This window comes from Vittaforma corneae, assembly GCF_000231115.1.
Source record: "Vittaforma corneae ATCC 50505 unplaced genomic scaffold supercont1.1, whole genome shotgun sequence".
Taxonomy (NCBI): domain Eukaryota; kingdom Fungi; phylum Microsporidia; family Nosematidae; genus Vittaforma; species Vittaforma corneae.
The window spans coordinates 279,676-297,127 of record NW_006889834.1 but is presented as its reverse complement, the minus strand read 5'-3'; the positions used below and the strand labels follow the sequence as shown (position 1 = coordinate 297,127).

General features: G+C 39.4%; 12 protein-coding genes across 12 annotated transcripts; 8 read left to right on the top strand and 4 right to left on the bottom strand.

The window, feature by feature from the left end:
• Position 1: 1 nt before the first annotated feature.
• Positions 2-418, bottom strand: VICG_00212 (uncharacterized protein; the record flags this gene model as incomplete). Its single annotated transcript, XM_007603603.1, has 1 exon — positions 2-418. A coding segment is annotated over one exon (417 nt), but the record flags the coding sequence as incomplete, so codon positions are not given.
• Positions 419-588: 170 nt separating this feature from the next.
• VICG_00211 (uncharacterized protein) lies at positions 589-1,797 on the top strand (the record flags this gene model as incomplete). Its single annotated transcript, XM_007603602.1, has 1 exon — positions 589-1,797. The coding sequence occupies one exon, from the start codon at positions 589-591 to the stop codon at positions 1,795-1,797; it is 1,209 nt and encodes a 402-aa protein (XP_007603664.1).
• Positions 1,798-2,053: 256 nt separating this feature from the next.
• Positions 2,054-2,500, top strand: VICG_00210 (uncharacterized protein; the record flags this gene model as incomplete). Its single annotated transcript, XM_007603601.1, has 1 exon — positions 2,054-2,500. One exon carries the CDS (start codon positions 2,054-2,056, stop codon positions 2,498-2,500), a length of 447 nt encoding a protein of 148 aa, XP_007603663.1.
• A 126-nt stretch (positions 2,501-2,626) lies between these two features.
• VICG_00209 (uncharacterized protein) lies at positions 2,627-4,408 on the top strand (the record flags this gene model as incomplete). The annotated part of the gene is made up of 1 exon (XM_007603600.1): positions 2,627-4,408. The coding sequence occupies one exon, from the start codon at positions 2,627-2,629 to the stop codon at positions 4,406-4,408; it is 1,782 nt and encodes a 593-aa protein (XP_007603662.1).
• Positions 4,409-4,571: 163 nt separating this feature from the next.
• Positions 4,572-5,027, bottom strand: VICG_00208 (uncharacterized protein; the record flags this gene model as incomplete). Its single annotated transcript, XM_007603599.1, has 1 exon — positions 4,572-5,027. One exon carries the CDS (start codon positions 5,025-5,027, stop codon positions 4,572-4,574), a length of 456 nt encoding a protein of 151 aa, XP_007603661.1.
• Positions 5,028-5,531: 504 nt separating this feature from the next.
• Positions 5,532-6,323, top strand: VICG_00207 (uncharacterized protein; the record flags this gene model as incomplete). Its single annotated transcript, XM_007603598.1, has 1 exon — positions 5,532-6,323. One exon carries the CDS (start codon positions 5,532-5,534, stop codon positions 6,321-6,323), a length of 792 nt encoding a protein of 263 aa, XP_007603660.1.
• A 221-nt stretch (positions 6,324-6,544) lies between these two features.
• VICG_00206 (uncharacterized protein) lies at positions 6,545-7,627 on the top strand (the record flags this gene model as incomplete). Its single annotated transcript, XM_007603597.1, has 1 exon — positions 6,545-7,627. One exon carries the CDS (start codon positions 6,545-6,547, stop codon positions 7,625-7,627), a length of 1,083 nt encoding a protein of 360 aa, XP_007603659.1.
• Positions 7,628-7,880: 253 nt separating this feature from the next.
• On the top strand, positions 7,881-9,050 carry VICG_00205 (small GTP-binding protein domain protein; the record flags this gene model as incomplete). Its single annotated transcript, XM_007603596.1, has 1 exon — positions 7,881-9,050. The coding sequence occupies one exon, from the start codon at positions 7,881-7,883 to the stop codon at positions 9,048-9,050; it is 1,170 nt and encodes a 389-aa protein (XP_007603658.1).
• A 206-nt stretch (positions 9,051-9,256) lies between these two features.
• VICG_00204 (uncharacterized protein) lies at positions 9,257-11,860 on the bottom strand (the record flags this gene model as incomplete). The annotated part of the gene is made up of 1 exon (XM_007603595.1): positions 9,257-11,860. One exon carries the CDS (start codon positions 11,858-11,860, stop codon positions 9,257-9,259), a length of 2,604 nt encoding a protein of 867 aa, XP_007603657.1.
• Positions 11,861-12,340: 480 nt separating this feature from the next.
• Positions 12,341-15,370, top strand: VICG_00203 (phospholipid-translocating P-type ATPase, flippase; the record flags this gene model as incomplete). The annotated part of the gene is made up of 1 exon (XM_007603594.1): positions 12,341-15,370. One exon carries the CDS (start codon positions 12,341-12,343, stop codon positions 15,368-15,370), a length of 3,030 nt encoding a protein of 1,009 aa, XP_007603656.1.
• A 246-nt stretch (positions 15,371-15,616) lies between these two features.
• On the bottom strand, positions 15,617-16,180 carry VICG_00202 (uncharacterized protein; the record flags this gene model as incomplete). Its single annotated transcript, XM_007603593.1, has 1 exon — positions 15,617-16,180. One exon carries the CDS (start codon positions 16,178-16,180, stop codon positions 15,617-15,619), a length of 564 nt encoding a protein of 187 aa, XP_007603655.1.
• Positions 16,181-16,471: 291 nt separating this feature from the next.
• VICG_00201 (uncharacterized protein) lies at positions 16,472-17,119 on the top strand (the record flags this gene model as incomplete). Its single annotated transcript, XM_007603592.1, has 1 exon — positions 16,472-17,119. One exon carries the CDS (start codon positions 16,472-16,474, stop codon positions 17,117-17,119), a length of 648 nt encoding a protein of 215 aa, XP_007603654.1.
• Between the last annotated feature and the right edge of the window lie 333 nt (positions 17,120-17,452).

Below are 17,452 nucleotides of genomic sequence, written 5' to 3'. Positions count from 1 at the left end.
GACAGAGCATGGTGGTGAATGCAATGTATCTCAATGAAGGCTTTTGTGACTCCTCGTGGTAGATAACGAGATTCCCAAATCGCATATTTTGGGGCGAGATTCCTGGCCTTAGAATCCTACGCTTATCACTAGCATTTTTCTTAAGTTTTGCAGAATAGCCGTTACTGATATGAGCAATAGACTCGGGTGTGAATGGAATTCTGCATTTTGGACAGGCCGAATCTGGATTTGATTTTATCCACTGCAGTAGGCATGGAGAGCAAAAAAGGTGTCCGCAGGGTGGCATGCATGGCTCCAATGCTATAGAAAGACATATTGCACACGAAAAATTGGATCGTATGGCCTCAAAGTCTTTGTCCTCCTCGGTGCTTGTCAAAGTTCCCAGTTTTGCTTCAGACTCAGCGTCGTTAAGTCCCATTTTAGGAAGAAAAATTTTTGAATATAACGCTAAACTGCGTGATTAAGAAAGCATGGCCATATTTACGATGCTGGATGTTGGAGAGCTTTCGACGAAGCACTACTGTTGGCATTTGAGATATTTAGCCTCTCGGGATTCCTGTTATACTGAAAATTTTGTGATCCGTGGCAATGCTAATGGATCTCGCAGCAGAGTTTGTGAAACAACTCAACTCTGCAATAGGGCAGTTAGACACACAAAATGAGAATCATGCTGGTCCGATAGAGAAATTGGCCGACAAAATATCCAAAACAATGAAGAGATGTGAGGCTTCTGAGGATTTTATAAATATGCTAATTTCAAAGATAGAAGACAGCCTCAAAGAATGCAGGGATGTAGTATATGTCAGAAAGGATGGGAACATATGTGCTATTGTATCAAGAGACATTGTTAAGCCCAATATCAACACGACCAGCAAGCTAAATATTGAATGCACCTGTCTTTTTGCACCGTTTGAAAAATTTGAAGAAAATAAAGGCTATATCATCATAGACTCAGAAGAAAGTCTGAGAAAGTTGGACAGCATGCTTGAAAATGTGATTCTGGGAGTTTTTGACCATGACTATAGAAGCTTCGAAGGCTTTTCATGTTTCATTGGATTGTACGTGCCAAATGGATATATCTACATAATAGACACAGTCAAGTTTAGAGATATTATACCCCAGCTGAGACTATTGACATGTGGCGTCAAGAAAATCATATGCTCTCAAAGAGATGTGGATAGGCTTGTAAAAGATTTTGGGTCAATTGGCTGCTATCAAAACTTCAATGTACCAGACTCCAACGTGTATATTGACTGGAGAATACGGCCACTAAACGAGGTTCTCTGTTGTATTATTTGTAGTGAACTGATAAACGCAGTTGAAAAACACAATCTTGGCATGGCGCATGAAAGGCATCAGATGCAGCCGACAAACGAAATGAATGATTTTATGAACTTCTATGGTGTCCATGCATCATTCAGAAACGTGGCAGAGGACCTTATGAAGCTTAGAGTGTATCTGGCAAAGAAAAACGATGAAAGCCTGCAATATGTTATGACAGACATCCAACTATATCAGTTAATTTTAAATATGCCTAGCAACGTTGATGAGTTTGAATTTTTGCTAAATAGAATGTCGTCTATTCTAAGGCTTCATGTTGGCGATGTTCTTCTCATACTAAACCAGAAGTCCAGAATGTTTTCGCTTGAAAGCCTTAAGTCAAAGAATACAGAGAGCTGTGAAGTGCTAAGCACCTCCAGAGGCAATCTACTAGAGGATCGGCATTGCTTGTTTGATAGCGACCGGGAAGAAGCCTGTGTGGATGAAGATGGGACTTTATTTGAAATTTCTGATTAGTAAAAATGCTGGTATGGCGGACGTCAGTAGATAGACAAATTTGGACGTGAGACTAATATTTTGTCTGCCAAATTGTTGTTGAAGATTGTGCGCTTTAGGCAGAGCATCCATATAAACAATCCGGTATTAAAGTCCATTTTGTGATATGCTTCAATGCTAAGTCTGTCGTAGCATCCACGATCGCCATATTGACTCAAACTTGTTGTTTGAGGCTGTTTCAGAATTAATGTCATTATGTGTAAGTCGAGAAAAATACATGAAATCTGACAAAGGAGGTGTGGGTGTTTCATCAAATGTTGCCTGGACAATCCAAAAGGGAAGCTGGCTAATCCATTTTGTTTTAACGGGTCTTCTGGCGATGTTTCTAACTCAAATATTAGGAAAGAATCTTGGTCTCCAAGTATCGGTGATATCATATAATATCGGCTCGTTCATATTTTTCCATTGGATTGTTGGGGATCCATTCAACTCGAAGTACAACGAGTGTACCTTCTGGGAGCAAATGGCTATACAGCTGGGCCACTCATCTTCTCTAATATTTCTAGCTCTCTACCCAGTGCTGCTATTTATGATAGTGCATAGGATGGTTGAATGGGATATGAGACTGCTGATAATTGCAGGTATTTCGCTACTATTCGTCGTAATTCCAAAGCTTGGCTTTATGCACATGAAGCGGGTCTTTGGAATCAAAAGATATGATTAAATAGTGCATGCGATCAGCCAACTGTGTTATATGGCTTCGATATATTTCATGAGGCTATTTAACTGTACCACCGGGCTACACTTGTGTTTGTATTTTGTTTCAGAATGGTTTAAATGGAGAGCATCAATGAATGCCATGCATTCGAGCGTTGACCCATCTGTTTCTCTTTTTATTTCGCAAATCAGAAAAACCAGATATGAAAACCGTGAATCTCAGGCTCTGTACGAACTGAAAAAGCTGGCCGCAAGGGACACGAAAGACGACGAATCTGAGCGTCATGCATTGTGGAAGAAGCTATACCTTTTGAATACCGGGATGGATATAAGCATTTTGGACTTTGTGAAGGCTACTGCTAGTTCAAATATAGAAGTTAAAAAGCTTGGATATCTAGGATTGTTGATGAAAGACTCACAGGAGTATTTGATTTTGCTGCAAAACACTCTTCAAAAGGATTTGCTTGATCAGAACCACGTTAATGACACATTGATATTTATGTCAAACGAACCTGATGATGAGCATACAAACAAGGAGCTGATAATGAAAATGAAGACTCCAGGTGAAAGCACAAGAGAGTACCTGAAGTACCTCATCGCCAGAAGCAAGTATGAATGCACTCTGCACTTTTCCTTGATTTCATTGTCTGAGCCGTGTCTTTATGTAAAGATTCAGATAGTCTTGAACCAAAGGCTGGAAAATAGAATCAGCGAGAGAGAAGCTAAATGGCTGCTTTCAAGAGCTGCATCTCTAAAATGCCAATTTACCAAGCTTAAAATGCTACAACTTTTTCACCGTATGTACTTGGCATCCAGGCTACCCATCGATGACTGCATAGTCCAACTTTTGAAGAGCCTTCTGGTTCATCCTAGTGCTAAAGCCAAAAAACAAATAGAAATCGCCTTGGCACTCGAATCAATGAAGCTTTTGGTGGCCATTGGACATACATTAGAGAGGATTGAAGAGTTCATTTTCAGATTAATCAACTCTAAAAATGCAAACTCCGAGTTTCTGGGCTTCAAATATGCAGCAATGCTTAAAATAATGCCTGAAATTGTCATCACAAGGATCTTCGAGGTTGGAATTGATAAAAGGCTGTATTTTGATTCGCTCAACAGCTTAATTGATAAAACAAATTTCAGAAGGGTTTTTCAAAGGCTAAATGAGCTGAGGCGGGCTAATGTTTCTGGAAGAATGGATATCTTAAGGCGCGAGCAGCTGCTTGGCTTGCTACTAATGAGGCTTTGTGAGTTTGGCGACCAGGAGTTCATTTGCAAGGTGGTTTATGAAAATCCAAAGCTATATGAAAAGATACGACACAGGCATCTCATTTCAAAAGAGCAGTGCAAAGAGTTTTTCAAAATGATTGTGCAGTCAAGGTCGCCAGAGCATTTCCTTATGATCTACGATCTGTTTCCAGCCAAGCCTAGATCTAAAGAAATGGTTGCAGAAATTGGTGCAAATCACATGTTAGCGCTTGTGCGAGCCAAAGTTGAAAACTTGAAGTGTATACTAGGAGGCCTAATAGATTTCTTGTGTATGCATGGCGATCCGTGTTTGAACAGAGGTCGCTTAGTTGATGTTCTAAGACAAGAAGAGAGTGTTGATCACAGTGCCGATTTGTATTTCAAAGAAATTGAAGCATTCAATTTAGTACTAAGTGAAAGAATGTTGTATATTGGAAGCAAGGAATTCTTGGAATATTCCATCCAGAATGGTAAGATTAAGATCTCATATCCAAAGCACATTGATTCTGTCAAACTGAAGACGCTTAACTGTCCAGACGAGGATGAGTCCAATGTAGAAAACAACCAGGTTGTTAGGGTCTATAACATTGGGAATCATCGAAGCATTGAAATTGAGGTGGAAAATAGAGGCGTAGGCACCAGCAGACGAATTTTGGTCTCAAAATAAACAGGCTTTACAAAGAGTTGTGTCTTTGGTTCCACATACTGGCTAATATACAGCATTTAGACGTATCTACAAATAGCTTTCGTTTAAGCAGACTATTAATTATACTAAAGCCATACTATAACCAGTAAAACAAAACTAAGAGATGGCGTTTGGATGTGTTGATTTATTGTGATGTGTTTGAGTATATTGCCATAGCCACCTCAGTCTTTTTGAAATTCATTTTCTGGTAGAACCGTTTATTGCTCTCACTGCAGGTTAATATAACCTTGTAGCAGCCGTCCTTCAATGCCTTTTCCTCCAGATACATTACCAGCCTCTTGCCAATTCCCCTTTTCTGGGCATATGGGGCCACGCAGACATCCTCAATATATGCTTTTACTGAGCATTCTCGAATGAATTTAGGCTCATAAAACATTGAGGCTGTTCCAAGAATTTTTAGTGTTTTGTTATCGACTGCCACTACAGTCATAACACCTTGTCTCTTTCGTTCTTCAAATCGTTTTTGAAACATTTCCAGGCTTACTTCACCAACAATCGTTAGCTCTTTCAAGCAGTCAATGAATCCTCTGCCATAGTCCTCAATTTGCAGCTCTCTGATGTGGTAATCAAATTCTGTCATAAGGCTTCTCCTTATTTTATTTTTTTCTTAATTTTTTACTACCAATTAAAAAATGAAACAAAAGTTTGAAAGTTAATAAAGTTAAATAGGCAGCCAAAAGCCTGAGCATTCTTAGGACAGAAGGACAGCTGCATCAGAAAAGCTGCCAGGCAGAGCTGTGTCTCTGCCTAGCCATTGGATGTTTGTTTATTTTAATAGACAGGCTCATACTATCACTCAGCATAGAGTACATGTGTTGGTATTGTGTGATTTTTCCGGTTTAATTTTTCAGGATTTCATCCAATCACAACCGTGATCTATCACAAATCCATATTATTGTAAAAGTTTGGGAGTAACGCGAGACTAAAGCAAACAGCACTGCAACACCAAGTGTACATTACATGTTAAGGTTGATTGCAAGGCATGGAATGCTGTGCAGCGAATGAAATGGTTATACCATGTTTAATTAAAGATCAGTAGCCTTGTAATTTAATTTCTCAATTCTGAGAAAAATTTTGCACCCATATGTTTGACTTTGCAAGCCACTTTAAAGCTCTGGATAGAATGACACAGCCAAGCGATCTTGTTAAATCTCCAGTCATCCTAGATGAAGAAACACCATTGAGATACATCTCGCTGGAAAACAATGGCGTGGTAGAAACCAACGAAATGCTGTACAGAAACACAAGAAATACCAAAAAGCACATAAAAAGCGCCTGGGACGTAGATATCAAAGCAGCAGGCCCCGGATACTTTGACGAGGCTGGCAATTACATTCTGAGCAAGCCAAAAAAGATTCATACAACTTGGATTCTGAAGCGAAACGGCTCCCTTGAAGGCCCATTTTCAGACAAGGAGTTCAAGCTACTACTAAACACAGTGTCATATGCCAACTACTGGGTCAAGCGGGATTTTGACAAAGGATTTGTCCCCCTTGACAAGCTTGTTGAGGAGGTACCGTCCTTTAATTTCAAAGAGCTTAACAAGTTCTTTGCAAAAAACCAAGTTGTCGAAGAATACAAAAAGGATGACGAGTTCTTCGAAACATCTGTTGTTAATGAGAAGAGCACAAGATTAACAAACTTCTTGAAAAACCATGAGATTAGTGCCAGCGTGGATTTTGTAATTAAGAATATTAAGAATATGAGAAAGGCAGATGCAATTGAAACACTCAAAGACATTACTGGCCTTGACCGATGTGTGAATGCTGCATTGATCGACTTGATTATTGAAAGTACTGATTATCAGATTTTGTGTGATGTCGACAAGGATGGATTCTACATTGGCGATGAAAAGAAAGCAAGCAGGAGAAAATAACCCAAGGCCGTCAGGATTTTATAGTTAAATTATCTTTTAATTAATGTCGTTAGCCATTAGATTTAAGGTTTATGTGCTAGAACGGCAGCCGGATTTTCACATGGCCATTCTCGTCTTGCAAGGTCTGAGCCACATTTGAAGTATTTAAATCTATCTTTTGATTAAGTTTTGGCTCATTTTAGACTGGTTTTATGTAAACTACTTCCAACTCTTCACCCTCGATGGTGGACTTAATCAAAAAACACCCGCCAATTGAAGTTACCACTCACAACATTTATTTCCATGAAGACTCGCCTATTCTGTCAATGGACATTCATAACAATATGCTTGCGACTTGTGGATTTGATGGTGTGGTTCGTCTTTGGAGGCTCTTGTTTAAAAAAATGAACTATGACGACAATGTCTACAAAACTGCCGTCAACTCCACCATTCAAATAGAATATCTAAAAGATTTGGCTGGCTTCTCCAAACCAATAAACTGTGTTAGATTTTGCAAAAGCAATCTTAGCTGTCCTTATCTTTTAGCTGCCTGTGCAGATGGTGGAAGAATTATACTTTATACCGACAAAACAGAATATACAATGCAGAAGGATGTTGAAAACGATGCATATGATATGTGCTGGTCTGAGAACCTATTGTTCGTTGGCTTTGGAAGTGGCAGAATTGACTGCTACAAAATAGAAGTTATGGAAGAAACTAGCATCGAGCCAAGCAGTATGATGACAGACTCGACAGCGTGCCAAGAAAATGCAAACAATGCAGTAGCTAACAGTATGAAGCATGTGATTAAATCTGAGTTGGTGTTTTCACAAAATATCCACGAAAACACAATACAAGGAATTTCATACAACAAAAAATATAATCTCTTGGCAACATATTCAGTCGATAAGACTTTGAAGGTCCATATGATCCATAAAAATAAACTACAATTAGTTAGCCAACTAGATCAAAACCTAGATACTTCGAGGGGGCTTTTCAAAAGAATACTATTTGAGGAGGATCTTCTGCATGTCTTTACCAAAAACAACACTCTAAGTATCTTTGCGTATCCCTTTAAACCAGCTCATCTTCAGAAAAGGGTTGGGCCTCTGAATTCATCAATTGTGAAAGTTGTGGCGGGACGAATTAGAAACGAGGATGCTTTGGTGATCTGCACCAAGAAAAGCGCATATGTGCTTGTCCACAATGAGTTAGATTGCTGCGTTGACAATGCCTGTTATATGGCAATTACTGATGCTATCGTTGACAACAACACGGTGTTTCTGAGTTCGATGGATGGCTTTATTTGCACAATCCGCTTTTAGGAACATGCTTGGTGCTCTGGATAGCTCAAAATCGCCAAATAAATCTAAAAGGTGCGTTAAATTTAAGTTTGCATGTTGACTGTTGTTGCACTGTATACTGCAGATTTACTTTATCTAGTTTCTTATATAAGTTGTCTAACTTCTTGGAGATGTCCATGTGCAAACTCAGAACAGATATCATGTTCTTGCAAACAACCTGCAAATCTTTTAGGCCTGCGACACTAGCCTACCTTAACTCTTGCATGTGCTGGCCATGGAGACAGCTTATTGCACATTTACACCGCTGCCGTTGCAATCTTCCAAACACCATTTCCACAATAAAAATTCGGAGTCCATGGGACTCGGCGACAAAATTGCCGAGATTGAAGCTGAAATGGCTAGGACTCAGAAAAATAAGGCCACAGAGCACCATTTAGGTTCTCTGAAGGCCAAGCTGGCAAGATATAGGAGCGAGCTCGCAGAACCAAAGCAGAAATCAACAAAAGCACCAGCTTTTGAAGTTCAGAAATCCGGAGATGCAAGAGTTGCACTCGTCGGATTTCCAAGCGTAGGAAAGTCGACTCTTCTGAGTAAAATTACGTCCACCTTCAGCAAGCAGGCCGAGCATGAGTTTACAACATTAGACTGTATTTCTGGCAAATTGGAATACAACGGCGCATCCATCCAAATCTTAGACTTGCCGGGAATCATTGATGGAGCGTCCTCAAATAGGGGAAGAGGAAGACAGATCATTAGTGTTGTCAAGACAGCAGACCTTATTTTGATGATTCTCGACTACAGAAGACCAAAGGACAAAGAAATTTTAATTTCTGAGCTAAATAAAATGGGCATTAGAATCAATAAGACAAGACCAAATGTTTCGCTGGTAAGAACAGGCAGTGGCATTGAGATTACGGCATGCTGCAAGTTGGCCAATCTTTCCGAGGCAACAATAATAGCGATATTGAAGGAGTATCGAATTTATAATTGCCAACTAACAATCAGGGAGGATATTACAGACGAGGATCTTATAGATGTTCTCAGTTCAAATGCAACATATCTGAGATGCATATTCTGTTATAACAAAGTTGATGAGCTTTCATATGACGAGTTTCTTTCCATAGCAGAAGACGATGAAAACGTTGTCATCAGCTGCAACATGGGATGGAACTTGGATGAATTGAAGCACCGAGTGTGGAGCGAACTACAGTTAAAGAGGATTTATACAAAAAAGAAAGGCGAAGATCCAGACTTTAAACATCCCATAGTGATGAGGAGTGAGCCTACAGTTAAAGAGCTGTGCTTAAGAATTCACAAAGACATGGATATCAATTTTAAGCACGCATTGGTGTGGGGAAGCAGTGCAAAACACCAGCCACAGAAAGTTGGGCTGTCGCATTTTCTGAACGATGAAGATGTTGTGCAGATTTCGACAAAGTATTAGGGCAATTTCAAGAAACATTCATTTCTGTTTATTCACGGCGTAAACTAGTACATTCAAACAAGCTATCTGGTCCTTGCTTATGAGCATAATTGTCACTTCATTTTAATGTAAACACGAACATACTTTACCTGAATGAGCGAAATGTAATATGCTCACACTAGTCAATAAACTGTTTAATATCAAAACATGGTCATAAAACATGGTATTTAATAGCTCCCTATATCTTCAGTTAGGTACTTCATGTCCTCAGATGCCTCCGCATCGGCTTTTTCAATCATCTCTCTGAGATACTCTTTGTCCCAAATACTCAAATAATACAGAAGAAACAAGGCCTTGCTCCTCAATACCTCGTCTCCATATAGAATCAGGTCCTTGGAAAAGTACCTTCCACCATGCATTACGTTATGCATACACAGCTTGAATAGCAGTTCCTTGTCTTCAAAGTTCTTCTCAAGAACTTTGATAATTTGGTCAAGCTCTTTGGTTCTAAACAACTGGAGAATGCACATTCTCAAATATAACCTGTTTGGGTTTTTCAGATTTTTCATAATTTCATCTTTGATTATAATGTCGATGTCCTTCGATACGTGCTCAATGTTGAAAAAGAGAATAAACTTTTCAAAATCACTGGCACCTGGAAAGTTTTTTACAAAAATCGAATTGTCCCTGATTCCGAAGTTAAGAAGAATGCTAGAAGAACAGACTTCTGTCTCGGGCGAATAGCAGCCTACAGTCTTCAAATAGCCAAGAAGATCATCATCGGCCAACAAGTTCTTTTTCATAAACTGAATATCGGAGGACACATCCAGCCCACAGACAGCCTTTGCTTTGACATAGCAGCTGTAAAAAGGAGAGATATACTTTTTCAGGACAGTATGTCCTATATTTTCACCGACCCTGAAAAACTTACAATAAATCAATTGTTTAGCAAAAATCCTGAAAAATGTCTCTGTTAGAACTTCCTGGTTATCAAATAAGTAAATAGTAGAATGACGAGACTCGCTCTCATCCCTCCCATTAAAAACCCTAACCTCAACATTTCCAAGGTTTTCATCAAGTATCTTTTCATAAACCAGTGATAGACCTGGTTGCATTGCACTACTACCCCTGAGAAGATCATTGAAGTATCCACAGTTGTGGAGTATAAACAGCCCAAATTCCTTGTTATAGCATTCCTTTATCCATTCCGTGCCATTTTCTGGATCCTCAGATATTCTTTCTAGCACATCGCTGTTAAGGTAAAATGAAAAATCCTTGAACAATCTGGCATATTCAAAGAAGCGGGGCGAGGAGTGGGAAAGAATGGAATTGACAATGGAAATGTCGTCGATGGGCGAATGATGCTCAATTTGGAAATCAATTATTTTGTCAATGACTGCCACATCCTTAACCATTGCATTTCTCAAATGTACCGAGTACATCTTAAGAACATCCGGGCTGATATAGCAGTCTAGGCACTCAATAACAGTTGTAGGATCCTCGCTTTTCAGCCCCAAAACCCTGAAGTCGTACTTTTCGGAACTGTCGATGTAGGCTGCATTTGATTTGTCGGTGTCTGTAATGTACGGCGAGCCCAGTAGCACACCAATATTAACTAGTTCAATTTCTCTTTGCTCACGTCTTTGGTATGAATTCAAAAACTTAATCAGTCTTGGTAGCAGATAGAAATCCTTTGTTTTAATTTCCATTTCAACATCATCCCTGCACTCTACAACTTTTCCAACATAAAGGTCTCTTTCATCAACATATTTACTCAAAATGTCATAAATAGTGCCTTTGATTTCCTTGGACACTTTAATCTTTAATATTCCCTGAAGCAGCGAAACAAACTTGAAAAAAATAAGAGACTTGAATCTGGATATACTATTAATGCATTCAAGAAGATATCTTATCATTTTTTCGTCTCTTGGCTGGATCGACTTCTCCTCATGCTTTGGAAATGAAAGCAGAGTTTGTAAGGCTTCAACCAAGTCGTCAAAGTACGGCTCTAACTTGGCATAGACAATCTCAGCGCTTTCCTTATCCATAACAAGCGAGCTTGCAAATCCAAAATACTCGGGCGAGCTTTCGGGCTTGGTATTTACAAGAATATTTCTATGTGGCTCCTCATTCAGGTAGTAAAATAGCTTGAATGCGACATGTCTATCTTTTGTGTCAATACATCTCGATGCTATGTCAATGATCTTCTTCTTCGTAAGCTTTCTCATGGAGCCTCTATACGACTTTGCCAAACTGAGAAAAACAGGCCCGAGGAGCTTTTTAGTTAGGACAGCCAGTTCAAAAGATTCGAGATCAAGTTCCTGATCAATGGCTATTGCCAAATTAACTGAAAACTCATCAGGCACTTTTTTGCTTTTTAAAAAATTAGCCAAATCCTCGCTCCTGTACCTGGAAATAAAAACAATGTCAACTAAAAGATTGAGAATGCTGTCTATGATCCTCTCCTTCTCAATCTGGGCATGCAGATCCATGCTTTTTCTTTGTGTTGGCTTGTCGTTGGTGCTTGATGCTTCAAACGACGAGGATAGGTATGTCTGCTTGAGATTTACAAGCTTATAAACAGCATTGAGCAAGTTGTCTGGAACTGAAATTTCATTTTCCAGCAGATGCTTAATAAGAATCAAGCAGTTCTGCTTCATAGTTAGTAAAACGATGTCCTGACTATCTTCAAGATTGAATGTTCGAATTTTGCCATACTTGATACTTTCCTTCTGCAAGATACACTCGATGGCTTTAATATCTGCGGGCAGCAGTGCTTGCAGATCTCCATATATTTTCTCGCTGATTTCTGCAAGTTGGTGTATTTCCATTGGGCAAAATTTTGAAGGAACAATACACGAATTTCTTAGAGCTGGAAATATGCCAAAAGATGAATATGCTTTGGAGATGTGCCTGCATTTAAACCTGTATCATTGGAGTAGTTGGGCTTTTATATAACTTAAGGCCTTAGCACTCTTACTGCGGTATAATTGAAAACAGCGATTGATTGAGATGTTTTGTCGCTATGCTAAGAAGAAACACTTAAAACATGATCCGCATATTGGAGTGTTTTTGTTGATGGCAGTAAAAAACTTCTTCATACTTTGGGCTATGATTTAAGTTTTGTTTCATCATCTCGGGTGTGCAGCCAAGATTCTCACAGGTGTGGCCGCTGTGTCTGAAAATCTGCCATTAACTGCTTAAATGACACCTTTTCCTCCTTTTTACTCAATTGGTTCATTTCTTTACGTGCACTCCTGAATTTGAGCCAATTGTGCTGCAACATTTAAAGAAAACAATTCACCCTTAATATGCCAAAGAAGCAGTCCACGGTGTACATATCCTCCAAAGCCCCAAAGAACACTTCTGACAATAGAATTATCAACACAAAATACTCGATTTTGTCATTTCCGTTCATGATGGCGAAAATGCAGATAGAAAGCATCTCTTCGACATTTTTCCTGTTCGTTATTTTCTGCCAAATAAAGAAAACGTACAGAATCACATCGCTGTATTCATCTCTACTTCCTTGGCTGGTAATATTCATGATCACAGTCCTCAGAGAAGCCATAGACAACTATTCCCGTTATTTGAGAGACAAGGAAATTAACATGGCACAGTACAAAAAACTAAAAGGAAAAGACTTTGCCAAAGTAGAAAGCCAGAAAATAAAGGTGGGAGATATCATTCTTATTGAGAAGGGCCAGAGAGTGCCTGCAGATTGTATTCTGTTGAAGTCGGAAGACAACTCTGGCGAAATATTTATTAGAACTGACCAGCTGGATGGCGAAACGGACTGGAAACGTAGAAACTCGCTTGCAGAGACACAGCACTGTGCAATAAAAAGCCTTTCAAGTATTGAGGCTGAGATTGAACCGCCCAGCAAAGAAATATACTCATTCAATGGAAAACTCATTGTAAACAGCTTTATTGAAAAGAGAGAAGACAATCAGTTAATTTTTGGAAAGCCAAGCTCGCCCATCAGAACGTCCAAGAGTGTCGATCTTGAGAACATCAGCTTGATGGCGAATGAGGCTAACCTATTAAACATTCAGGGTGCTGAATCAGCAGCTACGCCAGAAAAGATACCGGTCAAGACCGAAGCCCAGCCGGTAGAACCTGCAAGGAGAGAAATGGGATGCGATTTAGAAAATACACTCTGGGCAAATACAGTTGTTTCGTCTTCCGCTGCACTAGCCCTGGTTATTTACACCGGACATGATACAAGATCGATGATGAACACTAATAAGCCAAGGAACAAGACGGGCATAATCGAAAAAGAGCTTGATCGCTTTGTTGCAATTATGGCGGTTATTTCGATATTTGGATCGATCATGTTTACCTTTTTCAGGGCTGGCTTCGATTTTTCAACATCCTGGAGAATCGTCTGCGTCAGGTTTATTATTATTTTTTCATACGTGATACCAATATCGCTGAGATTTATGATAACAACAGCTAGGTTTATCTATGCCTATCGGCTGAGTAAGGATCCCAGCCTGTCTACAGTCAAAGTGCTCACAAATACCCTTCAGGAAGAGCTTGCCCGGATAAGTTTCTTCTTAACAGACAAGACGGGCACTTTGACCAAAAATGAAATGATAATGAGAAAGCTGCATATTGGAACGGTGTGCTACAATGCAGAGAATACAGAGGAAATAACAAGGTCAATTGGCAAAATACTGGACAAGTCATGGCGCTCAAAAAAGATGTTTTGGAAGAAGTCCAAAAGCTTAGACTCAAAGATCTACGACCTGATAGAGGCACTAAGCGTCTGCCACAGTGTCATGCCGATAGAATCTGAGGAGGGCATTCAATATCAAGCATCCTCACCAGACGAGGTGGCAATGGTAAACTACACAGGGCAGGTTGGAATGAAGCTGGTAGCACGTGATAATCACAAGATGCACATCCAAAATCCCAAGGGAGAAATTGTGACGTATGAGATTCTCTATACGTTTCCCTTTAATAGCGATACAAAAAGAATGGGCATCATATTAAAGAAGGATGACGAGTATATCTTCTTTGAAAAAGGAGCAGATACCGTTATGAAGAGCATCGTGAAAGAAAATGATTGGATTGAGGAGGAGACCGACAACATGGCAAGAGAGGGGCTAAGAACATTAGTGATAGCCAAGAAAGTCATTTCGGAAAGTGAGTTTTCAAAGTTTGCAAAAGCATATAATACTGCAAAGATGTCGTTGGTGAATAGAAACGAGAAGATGCTCGAGGAGCAATGCAAACTTGAAAAGGACTTGGATGTTGTTGGCTTGACGGGTGTAGAAGACAAGCTCCAAGATAAAGTCAAGCAAACACTTGAAAGTTTGAGGAATGCTGGAATTAAAATTTGGATGTTGACCGGCGACAAGATTGAGACGGCAATTTCAATCGCCTTTTCATCGAGGCTTTTGACTAAAAATGACCACTATATGATTATTGCCAACTGCACTTCCAAGGACGAGATTAAGAAAAACCTTGATGCACTGAGCACAAGAGGATTCAATTCTCTTGTTGTTGATGGGGCATCTCTAGCGGTTATCATTGATCATTTTCTCGATAGATTTATTGATATTTCCAAGGGTCTGCATTGCCTGGTTGGATGCCGTTATACGCCTACTCAGAAAGCAATTATGGCTGCCGCACTTAGAGAGAAAGCCAATGAAACAGTGCTGTGCATTGGCGATGGCGGAAATGATGTTTCCATGATTACACAAGCCAATGTTGGAGTAGGAATAGAGGGCAAGGAAGGCTCGCAGGCCTCACTTGCAGCGGATTTCGCCCTTAAAAGTTTTTCAGACGTATTAGATTTACTGCTTTCCCATGGTAGAATGTGCTACAAAAATACTTCCAAGATTGCCCATCTTATCTTTCACAGGGGTGTTCTTTTGAGCACGATCCAGGCTATTTTCTGCTGCCTAATTCACTTTTTCCCAATCTCTATTCTTCAGGGGAAAATGCCAATGCTCTTCATTCTATTTACAATTTTCCCGCTGTTCTGGGTCATTATAGACCAGGACATTCCAAAAAGCCTGTCGATGCAGTACCCTGAGCTATTCAAGGAGTTACAGCTGAACAATCTTCTCAGCATTAGACAGTTCTTCATCTCACTTACAATGAGTATTTTTCAAGCCTCTACCTTTATCCTTCTATACTTCAAATTGAAAAAAAGAGAAATGTTCTCGTTGAGTACCATATGCTTTACCAACCTGATCATAAATGAACAGCTCATGGTTCTCTTGTCGGTGTCCGAGAACCTTAACAGGAAGAATAGTTCTTATCTGTCTTGGCTCTATCGTCTGCTACATTATTTCAATCCCATTTCTTTCGGAAATACGAAAGTATGATGAGTTGTATAAGACTGGTGCATTTCTGCTTTTTATGAATTTGGTCGCCATTTTACCCAAACTGCTTCAGACACTGTTCAATCTATTCTTCAATCCGTCTTCCCATATCAAACTTTCCAGACAAAGAATAAGATAGAATAAATTTTTTACAAAACTCCCACACCACTAAGTGTGTCCAGTGTTCGCTAAAAGCCTCAATACTGGCCCATTGTTGAAAACGAGTTAGCTGTTGTTATTGGAGTTTAATTAAATATTAAATTTCTTAAAAATAAGTTCTTGGATCCTCCCAAATATTTCCTCTTCACTGCCTTGCCCATCGACAACTTCCAGTATGCCTCGTGATTTGTAGTACTCAATTACGGGCTCGGTTTCTCTATCAAAGGCTCTCAGTCTTACCTTTACAGCTTCCTCGCTATCATCTGATCTGCCCTGGTTTCTATGAAGAATTCTTCTAACGGCCTCTTGCTCTGGCAACTCAATGTAGATTACAAGATCAATATCTTCAAACGTCTTTACTTGTGATAATTTCCTGGGGTATCCGTCCAAAATATAGTTTTCCTTGGGGACATGCTCGAGAAGAATACTATTCACCAGATCATCGGGAAACAGCTTGCCCGTTTTCATCAGCTCCTGGATCTGCTTGGCGTATTTGCTGTTTCTTTCCACCTCTTGTCTCAGTAAGTCCCCCGATGTAACATGTTTAAGATTATAGTGCTTAGCTATTTTAGCAGACTGTGTACCTTTTCCACAGCCAGGGAGCCCAATTACAATCAAGTTCAGTTTCTGTGTTGTGCAGCATGTTGTCGACATGTGAGGGTAAAATTTGTCTTCAAGTTCACTCCTTTCCCCTTTCTTTTGATATTGGGCTGGCTTAGTCAAAAATGCATCAATCAATGAAACTAAGCATGGCAATATGCTGCACAGTTTTTGTAGCTGTACTTAGTCAAACCATCCTTTGTGCAAATTGTTTATGGTATTGAAACTTAGATTCTAGCATTTATCTCAAAATCCTTTATTTGTACCTACAAGCGATCCCGGCCATTCAGCACTTTTTGTTTGTTCTTTTTTTATTTTAATCTTGCCTGCAATGCCCATCTCAAAATGAACTGCAAGCATTGTTCTAAACAGATAATAGACTTCGGTATTTATGAAACACTTTTCAACAGAAAAAGTCCAGAGACATGCAGCGGGCCGTGCTCATCTGTTCTTGATGGCAAGTACATGCCCAGAATGCATACAGACCCAGATCTAATCAAAAGTCCCCAGACTTCAACCGAAGCTCCAGAAAACAAAAGCAACAAAAGACAACTATGGATGGAAAATGAACCATTCATGGTAAAGTTATCTGTGTTTGAATCTTTGGGCAACACAAACGGGCATGATGTGGCAGATACCTGTAGACCAAGTAAATTAAACGACTTCCAAAAGGAAAAGCTGGAAAGAATATGTAAAAGTAAGGTAAATAGCCAGCTTAAACACCAAACAGAGACATTTATGAATTATGATTTCAGGAAAAATTCTAAGACTGGCGAGTATGAGATTGATGAATGTAGCAGTAAACAAATCAAAAGCAAAGCCGATAGTTTACTCAAAAATGGGGAAACTAGCACTGTAAAATTAATAATCCAGCAGCTTGAAGAAAATTGCAATAAAAAAGACGACAAGAAAAACGAGTGCAAAATTATTGGGAATAAATCAGTGAAGTTTAGCGAGATTCTCAAGAAGTTTTCACAGCCGAATAGTAGCTAATTCATTAAAAAGTAAGGACATGTCTGTGTTGTTTCTCAAACTTTTAAATAAAACTTCACTCAATTTTACAAAACGTACTCAACCAGAGCATACGTGCGTCTTCACAGCTATGACCATGTGTCCATGGTGTGAGCATACATGTAGAATAGCATGCTTGTTTTAGTTATCATTTTCAACCATGTTTTTCTTTGAATAGTACGTTGATGTTCTCAACTGAACGCACTGGAGAAGCTTTTCAGCCATGTCCTTGCACTTTTGCTTGACTAATATTTCAATAAACTCGCATATTATCAACTCCTCCATTTCACTAAACTTTCCCGTGTTCTGTTGGAT